General features: G+C 27.9%; 1 protein-coding gene across 3 annotated transcripts in view; it reads left to right on the top strand.

Annotated features, from left to right (window-relative positions):
• Positions 1-14,871, top strand: part of LOC136989732 (DGAT1/2-independent enzyme synthesizing storage lipids-like) — a 31,992-nt gene extending 17,121 nt beyond the window's left edge. For all 3 annotated transcript variants that reach the window (XM_067287980.1, XM_067287981.1, XM_067287982.1), the window contains exons 4-9: positions 1,616-1,783; positions 2,741-2,934; positions 3,656-3,719; positions 7,930-8,005; positions 13,518-13,581; positions 14,400-14,871. In XM_067287980.1, coding sequence (XP_067144081.1) covers positions 1,616-1,783; positions 2,741-2,934; positions 3,656-3,719; positions 7,930-8,005; positions 13,518-13,581; positions 14,400-14,504 — 671 coding nt within the window. In that variant the 3' untranslated portion in view covers positions 14,505-14,871. The remainder of the gene's footprint in view (positions 1-1,615; positions 1,784-2,740; positions 2,935-3,655; positions 3,720-7,929; positions 8,006-13,517; positions 13,582-14,399) is intronic.
• The last annotated feature ends 1,094 nt before the right edge of the window (positions 14,872-15,965 follow it).

Genomic DNA, 15,965 nt, shown 5'->3' on the forward strand with positions numbered 1-15,965 from the left:
CTATGGAAGTTTTTGCTAACTACTGACAGCAAAAACTTGTATTTATTAATACTATCATGCAATATTTCCAGAATCACTTCTATTGAAATCTTATTAAAAAAAAGTTTAAATTGAAAATGTCCAATATGGTCTGGTAGCCAATAAGTATACTGTTTACCCTGTGTTCCTGTGGTTGTGAAATGATATTTGTAAGATGATTTGAAACAAAAGCACTTTTGTCTTTGAATAAGCATTCATTGATAGAAAAAATTCCAGATAATAAATATTAGTTTATAAACTAGTTTTTATATATTAAAATGTTATGAATAAAAACATTATTATATATATAACAAAAGATACAACTTTGATTATACAATTAAAAAAAATAACACTATAAAATTTCCTTTAATAATTCAGTTCTTTATTGTATGAACCTTAGTTTGTTACAAGGGGGTTAAAATATTACATAAAGCTGAAGTTAGTACAATTTAACAAGTTAATGTAATAGCCTAGTACAAGATAATACAAAATAAAATACACAATAACAGTCATTTTTTGAAAAACATAATAAATCGATTATATCTTTTCAGGATCTAAATCTTATCAAATACTTTTTCCTGCTTGCTTCAAATTTCATACAATGAAAGAAAACATGTTCCCAAGTTTCATACACTTGCATACTACAGTTACTAGAAAATTTCTCAGTATTTATTATTAGACTATTATTATATGTCAAGATATAATTTTGACCACGTCGCATTTGCAGCATTGAATGTTTTACATGATAATTTATGTCCATACACAAATAATCATCACATATAAAAGTAGTTTTAATAGTACAATATAATCGAAAATGTTTATTTTTTTCCAGCAAAGACCATTTTTGTTTAATAATACCACTATAAATGTGTAATTTGTAAGTTATATGAAGAACAACTGATGATTATATGAACCTTTTACTCTGCCGCAAATTAAGTTATCATATTGGTTAATAAATCTTACTCAGATTATCAGTCACAGAGCATTGGAATTGTTTTTCTAGTATCCCTAGTTCATTTGCATTTCTTTTATATCCTTCAACAACTTTGAATTTTAATTTATATTTGGCATATTATTGTTAAAATGTATATTAATTTCCTTATACAATATTAAACATAAATTACAAGTTCTAAACTGCATTATAGATTTTCAAATTATTTTGCAATAAATTTCGTATTTTAAATACACGCTTTCAGTGATTTTTTTTTAAAAACTTATTTTACTACCTTTAATGCTTTCCATTTAACTAATCCAGCAGGAAGAAAAATTCACCTTGTGTGGCATTATACATAATGCCGTACACAGTGAATTTTCTTTCCTGCTATTTAACATTTGGCACGAAGGTCAAGCTGTATTATATTAACTAATCTAGATCTAACTAGAGAATTAAACTATTTGAGACTAAAATTTTTAAATATTTATAAAATCAAATTTTTGACAGAAAATTAATGCATTTTAATGAGTTCTTATCATCACTTGTTTTGTCATCAAAGTATTTGAATTTTATAGTTATGTTAATTTAATTGTTAATTATATTTATTTAAAATTGTATATTAAAACAAATTGATCGCTTTTATTTATAGATTTTTATTTCCAGGATATGAAGTTGATGGATTTGAAAACATTCCCGATTCATCTCCTGCGCTCTTAGTTTATTACCACGGTGCAATTCCTATTGATTATTATTATTTAATGTCCAAATGTTTTGTTGAAAAACAAAGATTAATTTGTGCAGTGGGAGATCAATTTTTATTCAGAATTCCAGGTAATGTTAATTATAATGTTATTTCAGATTGGATTTTTTAAATTTAAAAACAACTTTTTAGTTTGTAAACAAACAAGCCTAAACTTTTTAATTAATAATCAATTTTCTAAATGCAGGATTTTTTTCAGGCTATGTCTTGACTAGTTATCTGAACTCTAAGCCAACTGAGTTTTATCAGTGGCTCTGTTAGCTTCATATTTCACGTAACTCAAAGATAAAAATAACCGAAAAGGTTAGAAACTAGAGATGTTTTTGAGATAAAAAGAACCGGTTAATGCTACCCTAGGTATACAAAATGGCGGCGCTTCCGGTAACCTCGATGGTAAGTGTTTTTAGAAAAGAAATGTAGATGGCACTGATGGTAATGATGCCTTCGTATGCAAACATCCATCAAAAAATTCTGTTCTGGAAACATGAGGAATAATGTGAATTTCGAATTTTGGTTACGATGGAGTGGCATTAGTATAATTCATTCTTATTGGTCTTGTCCCATTTTGAGTCAATCTTTACTTTCAGAATATTTTAAATTATTAACTTTAATCCAAAAATTAGTGTGATTATTAATTATATATATTAAAAATATATAAATATTAATACAAGGCAATGACCTGTTTCTAGTTTTAGACAAATGATTTTGCTCAATTAATTGCTAGTTAACCAAGATATAGCCTGAAATAATCTGACATTTAGAGATTTGATGTTTTAGTTGGAATAGTTTTTATATATTATCAATTTCTAATTTTAAAAATTTATGTTTTTATATATAAATAATAATAAGAAAATAATACAACAATAGTCGGATACAGTCATTTTTTTTTGTCTGTTCAATAAATATTAAAAAAAATAATAATTTGTATAATAAATATGATTTTAGAAAAGATATATGATAATTTTTAAAAATAATTTATGGACTTTATAATCATTAAAACAAATTAAGTAATTATTGTTATTATGTAGGATGGAATATATTATTAGAAGTATTAAAAGTATCACCAGGATCAATTCAGAGTTGTGTCCAAACATTGGAAGAAGGGCATCTTCTTTCAATATCACCTGGAGGTGTTTTGGAAGCACAATTTAGTGATGAAAATTATCATTTATTATGGGGAAAACGCATAGGTTTTGCTAAAGTTGCTCTGAAGGCTAAAGTCGTAAGAATTTTTAAAATATATATGTATATATATACAAATATTTTGAGTATAAATTTTACTTTAGTTAATAGCCATATATTATCATTCCATGTATCCTATAGAATAAAATTGATGTTATTTTTCAAATAATATGGTTAATAACATATACAACAACCTGATTCAATTAGTATTAATTAGAATTTGCCTTAATATAGCTCAATAAATAATCTGGTAGATTGTTTTACATTAGTAGTGTAATTAATAATTTTAATAATACTATAACTTTGTAGTATCATATATCAATTACAATTAAAATTAATGCTGAAATCAATGTCCGATTGAATACAAATATATTATGTTTTAACTTACGCATAATGTTACTTTAAATAAATAATTATTCATTTCAATTAAGAAACTTCATTAAAATTGAAAAAAATAGCCTTTTACTAATCTAGAAAGAAAATTTGATAGCAGAGAGACTAACTTTTAAAAAGTAAGGAAAAGTTTTAAGATAAGATACAGATAAACTAGAATAAAGTTTATATAGCAAAAATTGTAGTACCAGAGATATATTTTGTGATTTTATTTATAAAACACTATTTTTTTTTGTAAAGATGAAATCAAAATATCTCTTAGATTAATTGACAATTCTTAAATTATTTAAGAAACATTATTATAAATATAATATTTTATTTAATATTAAATGAATATATTAAAAAATAATAATGAAATATTTTTATAGCCAGTCATTCCTATTTTCACCAAAAATGTCAGAGAGTCTTTTCGTTCCATTAGCATTGGTAGAAGTAAGTAATAAATTATAAAATATAATCTTTATGTACAAGTTTATTATTTTCTATATTTTGAAATATTAAAATCATCATAAATTATTTACTATAACACAAAAAATCATTAAATAATTTGTAAATTACTGTGTGTTTTCTTTGGATTTCATAACAATAACTTTTTGAAATGAATTAATTTATTATTGCTATATATTAAGTTAAATAAGTACATTACAATTCAGAGTAAATTTGTTTATGTATTTATGAGAAAAATAAGATAGCTTTATAAAATAATAGTAATAATTAATATAAACACTAAAATACTGTGATTGAGATTATGGGATGATCTCAATTTATTCGTTAACCACTTACTGTTGAGACCTTAGTGGATAATTATTGCTTTTAGAAAGATGTTTTATTCAATAACACATTTCTTTTTATATTTCAGCCAACCAAAATGCATATTGTAAAAAAAAAGTATGTTATTGAATTTATATTAATTATTACAGTAAAACCACCTCTTATTATTTCACAATAATAATTGTTATTGGTAACTATCACTTAAAATAATGGTGTTAATGTATTCATTGACAAAAAAGTTACACACCCAGAGAGAGAATTATCTGATTATTCAGACAATGAATAATCATATGAATAATATCTGAGCTATGTTTCAGACAGATATGTAAACAATTACAGTTGTAGTTCAGTTGAATGTCAGGTAATGCCTCCAGTGCCTTAAAATTGCTACCCCAGTATTCTGTTAGTATTACATTTCAGAGGCTCACTGTGTATACAACTTTCATTGTGCTGGTTGTTTGGAGGTCTTTCAATACCAGGCATGGATATATGTCTGTCAAAACATAATTCAGTTTGAGAAAGATCACATCATTGGGCTGAGAAAAGCAGGATGATAGTTTTATCAAATTTCCTGGCATCTAGGCTATTCTAACCTGACTGTAAGAATATATTGAGGCAGCAGATATATGAAAGCAAATATACCTGGCAGTCAGATTCTGGACACTCCAGACGGACATTAGGAGAGATGATCATCTAGTCACAAGACAAGCACAAACAGCTGCAACAACATATTTATCCATCATCAGAGATAGGAAAAAGCTTCATTATAGAATGCTGTCTCTTCTCATACAATTAGCAGGCAACTGTTAGCAGAGGTAAATTGGCATGTGCTGCTCTACCATTAGCAATCTAACATCATTGGCTTTATTTGCAGTATTGTATTACTATGACAGAGAAGTAGGGATTGCTACCAATTGGTGACATATCAGTTTTAGTGACAAATCTATGTTTTTTTTTTTAGGAATAGATAACCATTGTATTAGAATTTGAAGGACCTTTAATGAGCACTTTAATCTTGTTTTTTATTGTTGAGTGACACACAGACCCTACTGCTGGTAGGCTGGTCTGGGGAGCATCTCATGTAAGGCTGAGACTCCACTAGCATAAAAACCTGCCCATAATTCCTTTTAATCACATGACCATGATATTTACACTGGAGTAGGATGTAAAATGAGCCTAAAGTGAGTTGAGCAGTGTTCAACTTTTGATGCAAATACCTTCGTAAAATGGTATCATCAGCTGTCAGAAGTCAATGGAATCTACAGCATTATGACATTGTGCAAGGAAATGTGCTTTTATGCACTGTATGTTCTCTCATGACTACTTCAAAAAGACCTAGAATGAATCTGGAAAGATTCATCAAAAACATCTGAAAGTATCCATATATTTATGTATCTATGACAAGAGGTGGGATGCCTCGTCATAGATACCTAAATTATAAGAATTGAATGTCTAAAACAAGTGATACGGATCCATAAGAAAATGCTTTAATTTAGGTGTGTATATAATGAGAAAGCTAAGCATAGTATTTTAGTATAGTGCAGTATATGTAGTATCTTAATAATATGATAATAAAAGTTATTATATGAAAGTAAAGATATAATTTATACTACATTTGTAATTATAGTACAAAAAACATTGTAGAATATAATCATTGTCTTTATATTACTATATCACGTACACAACCATACTGTCAATAGTATAGTCACTGTAAAAACTTTGCTAGTGGAGTCAGACTCACTGCAATCCAAGCGAAAACAAAATAAGTCAAGTGATTAAAAGTAATTACAGTGAGGGGTTTTATGTTCATTTTTACGCTAGTAGAGTCTCAGCCTAACAGTTGCTGGAAATCCTGTATCTTTGTGTGTTGCCTTTCATGGCAGAGCTACAAACAGCTATTCTCCAGCAAAATAATACTCAATAGTACATAGTTAAGGTTTCCCAGGAATGTCTCATGTTGCCACACTTTCTTGTCTTATCTGGTCTCTAGGGTAGCATTTATGGGACCAATTGGGATGCCAGCTTTAGCCATCCACAAGTATGAGTGATCTGTTGCAGTTGCAACACGTAAAGGCTAATCTGTTGCAGAATAGCATATAGTGCCTACATGTTCATGCCCATCTGTATCATCACATACATCCAGACAAAAAGAGATCCTGTAAGATGCTAAAGCTTATTTAATTATACCATTGTTTCACAGGAAATTGTTTGTTTGATATGATATTTTAATCATTTAGTTATTATCATCATTATGTTTACGCTAAAAAAGTTTTGTTCGATTCCAGTGTTGTCAGAAAAAATGAAAACCAATGAACCTTATAAATGAAATTCCAGTATAGTTTAATGTAGATAAAATACAAATACCAACCGAATAAAAAGGATGAAAAATTCGCCCAGTGTTTAAGTTTACGTCACTACATTGTGTCTTCGAAAGAAAAGAAAAGAAACTAAAATACAAATGTTTTCAATCTACATAGAAAATCTTCTTCAGGCTAATGTGTTCCAAAATGGAATGCGAGGAAAGGAATATTTTAAAATTTTTTGAAAACGTTCAAATACATAAATAATGCACAATTATATATGATGTGATACAAAATAACATAATATTTTCTAAAATAAAATAAAATATAAGTATAAATGAGAATTTACAAAAAATTTTATGCATCTGTCATTGTTGGTATAAAGATTGTCATGCATATGATAATCGTTTTTCATCCTTGAAATTGATGCAAATGCCATTCTTTTCAGATTTGGATATCTTGAGAGCCTCTAGTGTCCTGATTTGGTTATCATGTTTAGATTGTCGTATAATGGAAGCTTTGTCCAGGTAGGCTTGAATGTTGTTGTCTGTGGTATACCTGGCTGGGGTGCTGTTGCATTTTCTTTTATCAATACCATATCTGTGTTTTGCAAGCCTTATTTTGAGTGATTTCATGGTGGCACCGATGTACTCAAGTTGTCTTCTTGGTGTGTAACTTTCTGACTAGACATGAAATGAATAGACTACCGTATATCTCGGCAGATAAAACGATAGTTGAACCATAAAAAATGGCCCCGAAAATCCGGGGTCGTCTTATAAGACAGATACAAAAAAATTAGATTGAAATTTATATAAATTAAAACCATTATAAAATGACAGACAAACCGTAATTATTTACTAGAAGAGAGTAGGGTATGTGCACAAAATGGAATAGCCCATATAATGTTTTTGTGAATAGTCAAGGTCATTACCCGAATGCCCGAATTAATGCGGATGTTTGCAAAAATCGCCAGATTCAAGAAAATAAAATTTGTTCATTCGAAAAATTACAAATAGGACATAATTCCATATACGTTATACAGTATTATTATTCAGATTATGATTGCTGATCTAAACTAAATTCGTAGGCCATTGATAGTTTGGGGGTCGTCTTATAGGACAGATATATGCTAAAACTATAAAACTATACATTGTCTTATCTGAAGGTTGTCTTATCCGCCGAGATATACGGTATATTTATTTTAGCTTCATTTGTCAAATGATTCAGTGGTCAATCAGCTCAATATATTTTAATTAAACAAATAATTTTAAATTTATGATAGATTTCAGGAAAAATAATTTTTTTAACTTTATATATAAACATATTTTTATGATATATATATAGTTTAAAGTGATTAAATTATAATAGTCGTAAGCGATACATAGATTTATATGAAAATATTACAATAAAGCTTTTTCTACCACTTTTTCTATTTAAATAAAGCTTAAAAGTTTTATTTAGGTTAGTTAATAAGTCTTATCTTTGAAAGAAGTAAACATTTTATGATAAATCTATTAACAGCAAAAAAGACTGAAAAAGTTTATTTGTTGTTTTGTCTTTTTAAAATGAAGGATTATTCAGGAAGATTTATGATAAGCTGAGATTACCAGTAGTACCAGTGTATGGAGGCTTTCCAGTTAAACTCAGGTAAAGAAATTTTAATAAAAACGTTTTTTAACATTATTTAACATTAGATAATTATATTTTACAAAGAGATGAAATAACGGTTTGTATTGCGATAGTATAATGAAATATTATATAAATAAAGTTGTCATAAATTTTGATATTTGTTTTATAACTAAAATTAAATACAGTTCATCATGAAATGAAAATATGTGAAACTTGACACTACATTACAAATTTCAGGATTAAACTGCTATCTTCAGGTAAACAAAACATTATTTATTTATATATATTTGTGTATTTTTGTGTGTGTAAATAATAATTTTGTTAACTGAAAGTAGCAGCTTTATTCTGGTAACTAAATACAATTAACAAAGTAATTGAACAAGATAAAATCATTTTGTTATTGTAGAATTAATACTTTTTATCATAAATTTTAACTGTTAATAAAATAAAACAATGCATTTTTGGGAGAGTTTTACTTTGAAATATTTTTGTTTAACATTCAAAATTTAAACATATACATCTAATTATATAACTAATAATAATTACTGATGTTAAATAAATGATGATAAAAAACTACTGTGAATATATTGTAACTGAATTCATGAAACTTATAGCTTTGTAATATTTGTAATATATACTTTGATGTTTTGCTAACTCTGTACATAAATGAAGCATGCAATGCCATAATGTTGTAAATGCCAAAAAACAAACTTCTCAAGAGAGAGAAAAAACACTTTTTCTAATGAACAAACTTTAATCAAATGCTATAAAAATTATTTTAACAATTTACACTTTGGAATAAAACATTGGGTTTAATTTCAAACACCTAAGTATGATGGTAAGGAAACAAAAAAAGTTTAAAAACTAGGTTAGAGCCATAACGTTGTAAATGCCAAAATTGTGCAAGTGCATAAAGTTGTAAATTGCCAAAAACAATTGCAATCATAAAATTAATGTTTCTACACTGAAAAACAGTTTTGAATACCAAAAACTTACATTTAAATTATTAAACACAATTTACAAATTCAATATCAATTTTAACATTAAAAACTGGCAATAATCTATTAGTGACTGCTTCCTGGCTTCAACAATGTTGGGCCCACAGTTTTGGTACTTGAACTGGGCTGTAATCTTTATTAATTGTAATATAATTATGATAAATAAAGGAAAATATAAACAATAAGGTATTAATTTAGTGTAATAAAAGTTAAAATGTATTTAAAAACTTCAAATTTGAAAGATTAATGGAAGTTTGAATATCATTTTGAAATATCAAATAATAAGGTGATACAGGTTAACTATTAATAAACTGGGATTCAGTTATCCGGTTCTGCGTAAAAAACTCACTGCATTACAAATTGGAATAACAAAATGATGTAAATGTAAACTGTAACATTTTACGCGCCAAAAGTCATGTGGCTTGCACTTTGGCACTTAAAATGTTATGGCTTGCACATAAATTCATCTTCAAAATATAGCCACTTAGAGTGCCACTATTGCCACAATATTTTTTTGTAGGAAAAAACATTGCATTTAAAATTCATTTCTTCAATAAAATGTATTTTGAGAAAAATGGCATTTACAACCTTATGGCATTGCATGCTTCAAATATTCATAAAGTGAATGTATTTTATAAATCATGATTTTTTATTAAATAATACAGAAATATTTTTTATCAGAATTATAATTGAATTATGAATTAGAGAGCAAATGTTTGCCTTACTCAAATTAATCATTTACTTCAATTAAAATATATAAATAAAATTTACTGAAGCTACAAAATTGTCTTCATGTTCTGTCGTTACCAGTGACTTCCAAAGACAATTTTCAGTTAAGGAGACGACCTTTTATTTGAGGCTGCACCTCCGCAATAATGTGCAAATTGGATAAAAATGTTCTCTGGTGATTATGCCAATACTATAATTTACAATAAAGTTCATTCAAATCAAATCTTGGAACTCGAAGACAGTTTTGTAGCTTCAGTAAATTTTATTCATATATTTTAATGTAAATACCATCAGCCAAGATTTGATTTTAATGAACATTTACTTTAATCTTTATAATTACTAACATTTTAATCAATTTATTTTCAAATACTTTGTACCAGTTAGTTACTAACTACTTCATAGAAGGCAAATTGATTTCTTATTATTGACACAAATTATAGTCATTGCTTGTTCTTGAGAACTCAATTCTCAGAAACTGATCCAATTCTTAAAAGTATTCAGTTCTGCCCTCGGTTAATTGAAATTAAAGACTAATATTAACAAAGACCTTGTCTCTGTATATACCCTTGTCATGTGATCTTTGTTTCTCTGACAAGGTTTGAAATCATTTTCACAATACAGATTGTTTCTTATGCTCTGCAATGACTGTAATACTTGGAAGCAATTTTACTTATTTATCTATTTTATCCTAGTTATGTTCTTTGTATCCAAAAATTTCTTCTGTTCCCACATTGGACAGGTTTCTGACTTAAAGTAAAATTTAACATAAAAAAATTGCTTTATCCCGAAAAAATTTTTCCATTTAGACAGATTTCTAGTTTATTCGTATTCCATTTTGCACAAGTTTTACTGCATAATATATTTATTAATTTTTATTATTTCTAAAAGGTAAGTTATATTTATAATTTATTGTTTTATTTACAGTTTATGTAAATGTGAATATTCGAAATATGCTTTAATTTTAATTTAAAAAAGCATTTTGATACAAACCGTAGAATAATTAAATATGAAATTATTTGTGATATTGTTAAGTCAATCATTTCCATTTTTGATAAATGTAATGAAATAAATATGTATTGAGATTAATTCAGATTTGTAATTTTCATTTTTGGAAACCATTTATTAAATGTAATTTAACTGTAAAAATTTTCAAGCATTTTTACTTATTGGGTTCTCCTATCATCACAATTTAAATTCTCCTAATTTTATTTTGTTTGTCATTTATTACGAATTTGTCTGTCTCTCAGTTCAGAATCAAAAATAATAGAGAAGTTGAGGCGCACGTATTCAGCCCAAAACGTGAATGGCAGACGGACGAGCGCCGCCATCTGGCAACTCTATATGGTCGATAATGATGTTTGCTACGTCTAGAATTGCAAGTAGATGATCAGCTTAAACTTCTTCATTTTGTTGTGTTTGTGGTTAAAATTATGACATATTTTATTAAAATAATGATTATTTAAGCATTTATGAATAACATTGTAAAGAAACAGAATGTTTTAATCCAGAAATTATTTAATTTTTTAGCGAGTGATGGAAGTGCTTATAGAAGTTACATATATTTGTCTTAATAATAGCTTATCTTAAGGTAGGTTTGCTCTTCCACGGCATCTTCTACCATCAACAGCGTAAAATGTAAATTGTAAATTTTCTAAAAATTAATTTTCCTAATTTACGTAAACCACTACTTCCTTCGACAAAAGTATGAGGTAGTTCTATCGTCCGATCGTACGGTAGGAGACACAACGCTAATTAAAAATAATTATTTAGTGTTATTAAACATCCTATAAATACTTTAAAATAGTTTAATTTGTTTATTTACCTTTGCTGGTAACCCTTGATGTTAAATGTATCTGTCATTTTTTCAACGAATTTTCCATGAGTCAATGCACGATGTTCACTGAGTCACGTGTTGTGAACGAGGCCTGCAAGGTCTTTTGCTTGGACTTAAAACGTCAACCGTGTACTTCTGCTTGCCGTACAAGTTTAACGTTTGTACTTGTGCCTCAACTTCTCTAATTAGTATAATTATTTTACTGGCAAATATTTAATTATTAAAAAATTCAGTTTATTTATTTTATCTTCATTCACAAGGGCTTGTCTAACTTAGACAGGTTTTTTTCTTCTCTTTAATTATAAGTTATCTGTTTAAATCTATTTCTGATTAAGTCTTAATTCATCAATGATCTCTATATAATTTAACTTGTGCTCAATCTTTCCATTTTTTCACTGAATATCAGTAAAGAAACAGAGATTGATTATAACTTAAAGTTATGTAGCCGTAATAAACTGGAAACAAATCAGAAATAGATGTAAATGGATTCAGTTAATCTACTTTCATTGATTCAGCAAACTAATTTATAATTTATTGTAAAACTAATAAAACCTAATAATAGTATTTCATCAATGAGATGGACAAGATGGCTTGTGAGGTCCCAGACAGAGTCTGAATCCTTCATAAAAAGTACAAAAATTTTATTCATTTTTAAAAATACTTTGTTATAAAAAAATGTATGAAGTAGATCTGTTGCGAAGGTATGAAGTAAGCAATACAGTTACAAGCCATGAAGTCACGAGTTGTTATGAACTAATGGGTTGGAATGTTTAGAGTAACAGTTGAAAATATTGAGCCTTGACTCCAACACTTGTAGACATGGCAAAATTTAGAAATAAACAAGAAAATATAGCATTCCTTTAAAAGAAAAACTATTGTGTTGTAGGTAATAAAAACACAAAAAAAATTGTAGGTGTCAGAAAATAAAATATCATCACATGAGATATGAGCGAACGTTTCAAAGTTTGATCAGACAAAGTCAAACAGAGGTGTCAAATTGACTAATGCAGAGCAAACTTTCCTGCACTTGATCTGGCCATCTAATTTCATCTAGAAAGGGACCAATCAAATTCAGAATTTTGGGGAGAAAATCTTTAAAAACTCCGAGATTCAAGGACAAAGTGTAATCACTTCTCCCTTGTTCAGCCTGTTTATTGTCAGTTTTCCTTGTCACTTCACCTATGTTCCACTGCTCTAATGACTTCTAGCCAGTCTGCCCTGGAATCACCGATTGCCACTGAAACCTTGTCCGATTACCAATCAAAACTCCATGTGATCGCCATTAGATAAATGATGACAGTGAACTTACCACTTTGTCTGAACTTTCTACATTTATTTTCTGTCCAAGAGAAGAAGTTCTTAACTGGAAACATGTAAGCATTGTCTTCCAAATAAACAGCTTGTTATGTAAAGATGACTGTCTCAGTGTCGACAACCACACTTGCATTATGTTTTGCACCCCTTGTTCATTTTGACAGGAAGAGGGATTAACACCTTCCATCTCCCCATCAGCAAATCTTACAAATTAAGGTATTAGCCTACTGCTTTGGGGATCCAGAATCAAATCCAGTTAGTTGAAAAATTCCAACTGAAATGGGGCCCAACATATCTAAGACAGATTACCCCTAAATTTTGCAAGGGGTGATCTGTCTCAGGTATGTTGGGTCTCATCTGTCACCACCTGAATGCCCCATTGTGGATTTGGTTGAACCCACAATGGGCCTGCAGGATGAAAAGTGTCCAAAACCAAAATAATAATATTTCAAATATATTATTAGAATTATGATATATTTCATTTTGAAGAGAGTATTGACATTATATAAGTTATATAAGTTTACATACAATAATATATATAATAGTATGATTTGAGACTGTTTATATTGTAAATTTTAGAACATTGAACTAAGCATTTTTAAAAATATTTTTATGAATATAAAGAGTAGTAGTAATTTTTTGTGATGTATTTCAGAACAATAATAGGGAAACCAATTCCTTTTGATCCTAATTTAACTCCTGAAGAATTAGCAAGAAAGGTAACTTTAATAAAAGCTTATTATTTATAAAAAGTAATTTGATTTTTAAATTCTTAATTTTATCATCATTTATTAAATGCTTTTTTGGAAATTATATCATGTTTCTTCCAATAATTATTATATGAAATTTTATCTTTTCCTATTCAAACTTAATAGGATATCTGATTTAATGTTGATCTAGCTAGTCACATGTAGATGGAATAATACCAAAGAAACTTATTTTATTTAGGTGCAATTATTTTATTAAAGAAAAATGGAAGAAGAGCTAGCCTATGGTAATAGAGTAGCTTTTTGTTTCCCAGTTTCTTTTTAAATCAAAAATAATTTTTTACCTTTGTTGTATATATACTCTTGAAAAAGAACATTTTTCAATTATACGAGCGCTAAGGTGGCTTTTCTTTTTCACTAGGCTTATAAGTCTAGTGAAAAAGAAAAGCCACCTTAGCGCTCGTATAATTGAACACAAGACTAGACAAGAAACATATCGCATAAGAATATTTTTATTTTCTTTGTATTATTCATAGTGTTCAATATTTTCACTTAGTATTTTTATTATTATTACTTTTACTTTTGGAATTCAGGTAGCTGAACGAATGATTCAGTTATCTTGATAATTTTTACTATTCCTTTCACTTAAATCTTTTTCACCAAATTTCATCGAATGTGCATTTTATTATCATGTTTCTGAAAGGGTATGATGGTATGATATCAAAATTTCAGACTCATTAAGTTTTACTTTTTATAAGAGGAGAAAGTTAACAATTTAATAGTTTATGCTTTTCTTATTTGTAAATAAGATTTTGTTTTTCTTTCTATAGACTGCAGAAGCTATACAGAATTTAATAAAAACTCACCAGAAGATTCCAGGAAGTATTCTCCGCGCATTATTTGAAAGAATTTATGAAAAACGCAAAAATATTTAAAATATAACTTTCAACAATTTATCATAAATGCCATTGATAAAAGAATGCCATTACAAAGAATTGTGATATGATTAAATGGATGCAAATATATATATATATATATATTTTTACAATTAAAGAATTAAGGATCTTTGTTACAAATATCGTTGTGAAAATGTTTTTGACAATGTTTCACCGTCTGTGGTATGTAAATCCCAATTCCAAAATTCCATAATCTTTTAATGATAAAAATTCATATTGCAGACACAAGAAACATCACTAAATTAAATTTATTTTAAGTCATTTATAAACAAAAAAATATATACAAATTTACAAATTAATTTATTTAACAAAAGCCTTATCACAATATTAATTATCTGGTTAAAATATATACGTAGAATGGAAATTTAAAACTGAATAAAATAATTGTGTTAACAGTATTTTTGTTAATATATTTTATAAAATTACTATGTTTTAATTATATAAATATAATTTTTCTACATGTGTTTTAAGCATTATATATGAAAATTATTCAAAATTTTTCCCCAATTCTCTTTACAGAAAGTTCTCAGTCCATTCACACAATGAATTTTTTTTGCTAAATTTTGTATTAAATACAGTAGAGACTCGTTAATCGGAACCCCGGTAATCGGAATCGCCAGTAATCGGAACGATTTTCAGTCGGACTGTGTCGTGCCGAATCGAACGTTTTTGATACTAAATTTACTTCTAAAGTATAATTTTCATGTTTTTATATTTTTCAATATATTTATTTTGTTTGTACAAAATGCAGAAATAATTTTTAACGATACGATAGCCTCAATTATTATTATAAAAATTTTCGTTAAACTTAAAATCGACGAAAATTCAACACGAAGCGATAAGCAACGGAGAAAAATTCAACACGAAGCAACACGCAACGGAGAAAAATTTGAACATCGGACAGGTTAATATATTTATTCGTACATAATCAGTAATCGGAACAAATCACTAATCTGAACAACCCCAGTCCCCAATTGATTCCGATTTTCGGTTCTCTACTGTATATGTAATTTTTTTTTAAACAAGGAAAAAAAGAATTTAAAACTATGCTATATAAATGTTGTTTGTATATTTTAAAGGTCTTATTTATTTTAAGGCTGCACTGCTTCATAAAGTTTGGAAATTTCCAATTTAAAGAATTTTTTTAATAGTGAGGTTGAGGTCGAAGTTTTAAATGCGAAAACGTGTACGTCGGATGTTCAGCGCTGCTTTCCTGTGAGCTTAGAAGATTGACAATGGTGTTTGGAAAGTCAGCTGAATCTTGCTCAACATTCCAAACGCCATTGTCGAACTTCTAGGCTTACAGGAATGCGGCGCTGAACATCCGACGTACACATTTTTGCATTGAAAAATTCAGCCTCAACCTCACTGATAAATTGGAAAGAATATACAAATTTAATAAGTAATTATTTAATGTAACATTCCACAATTCTGGTCTGC

The sequence above is a fragment of the Centruroides vittatus genome, unplaced genomic scaffold, assembly GCF_030686945.1.
Source record: "Centruroides vittatus isolate TY-2023 unplaced genomic scaffold, ASM3068694v2 scaffold_752, whole genome shotgun sequence".
Classification (NCBI taxonomy): Eukaryota; Metazoa; Arthropoda; class Arachnida; order Scorpiones; family Buthidae; genus Centruroides; species Centruroides vittatus.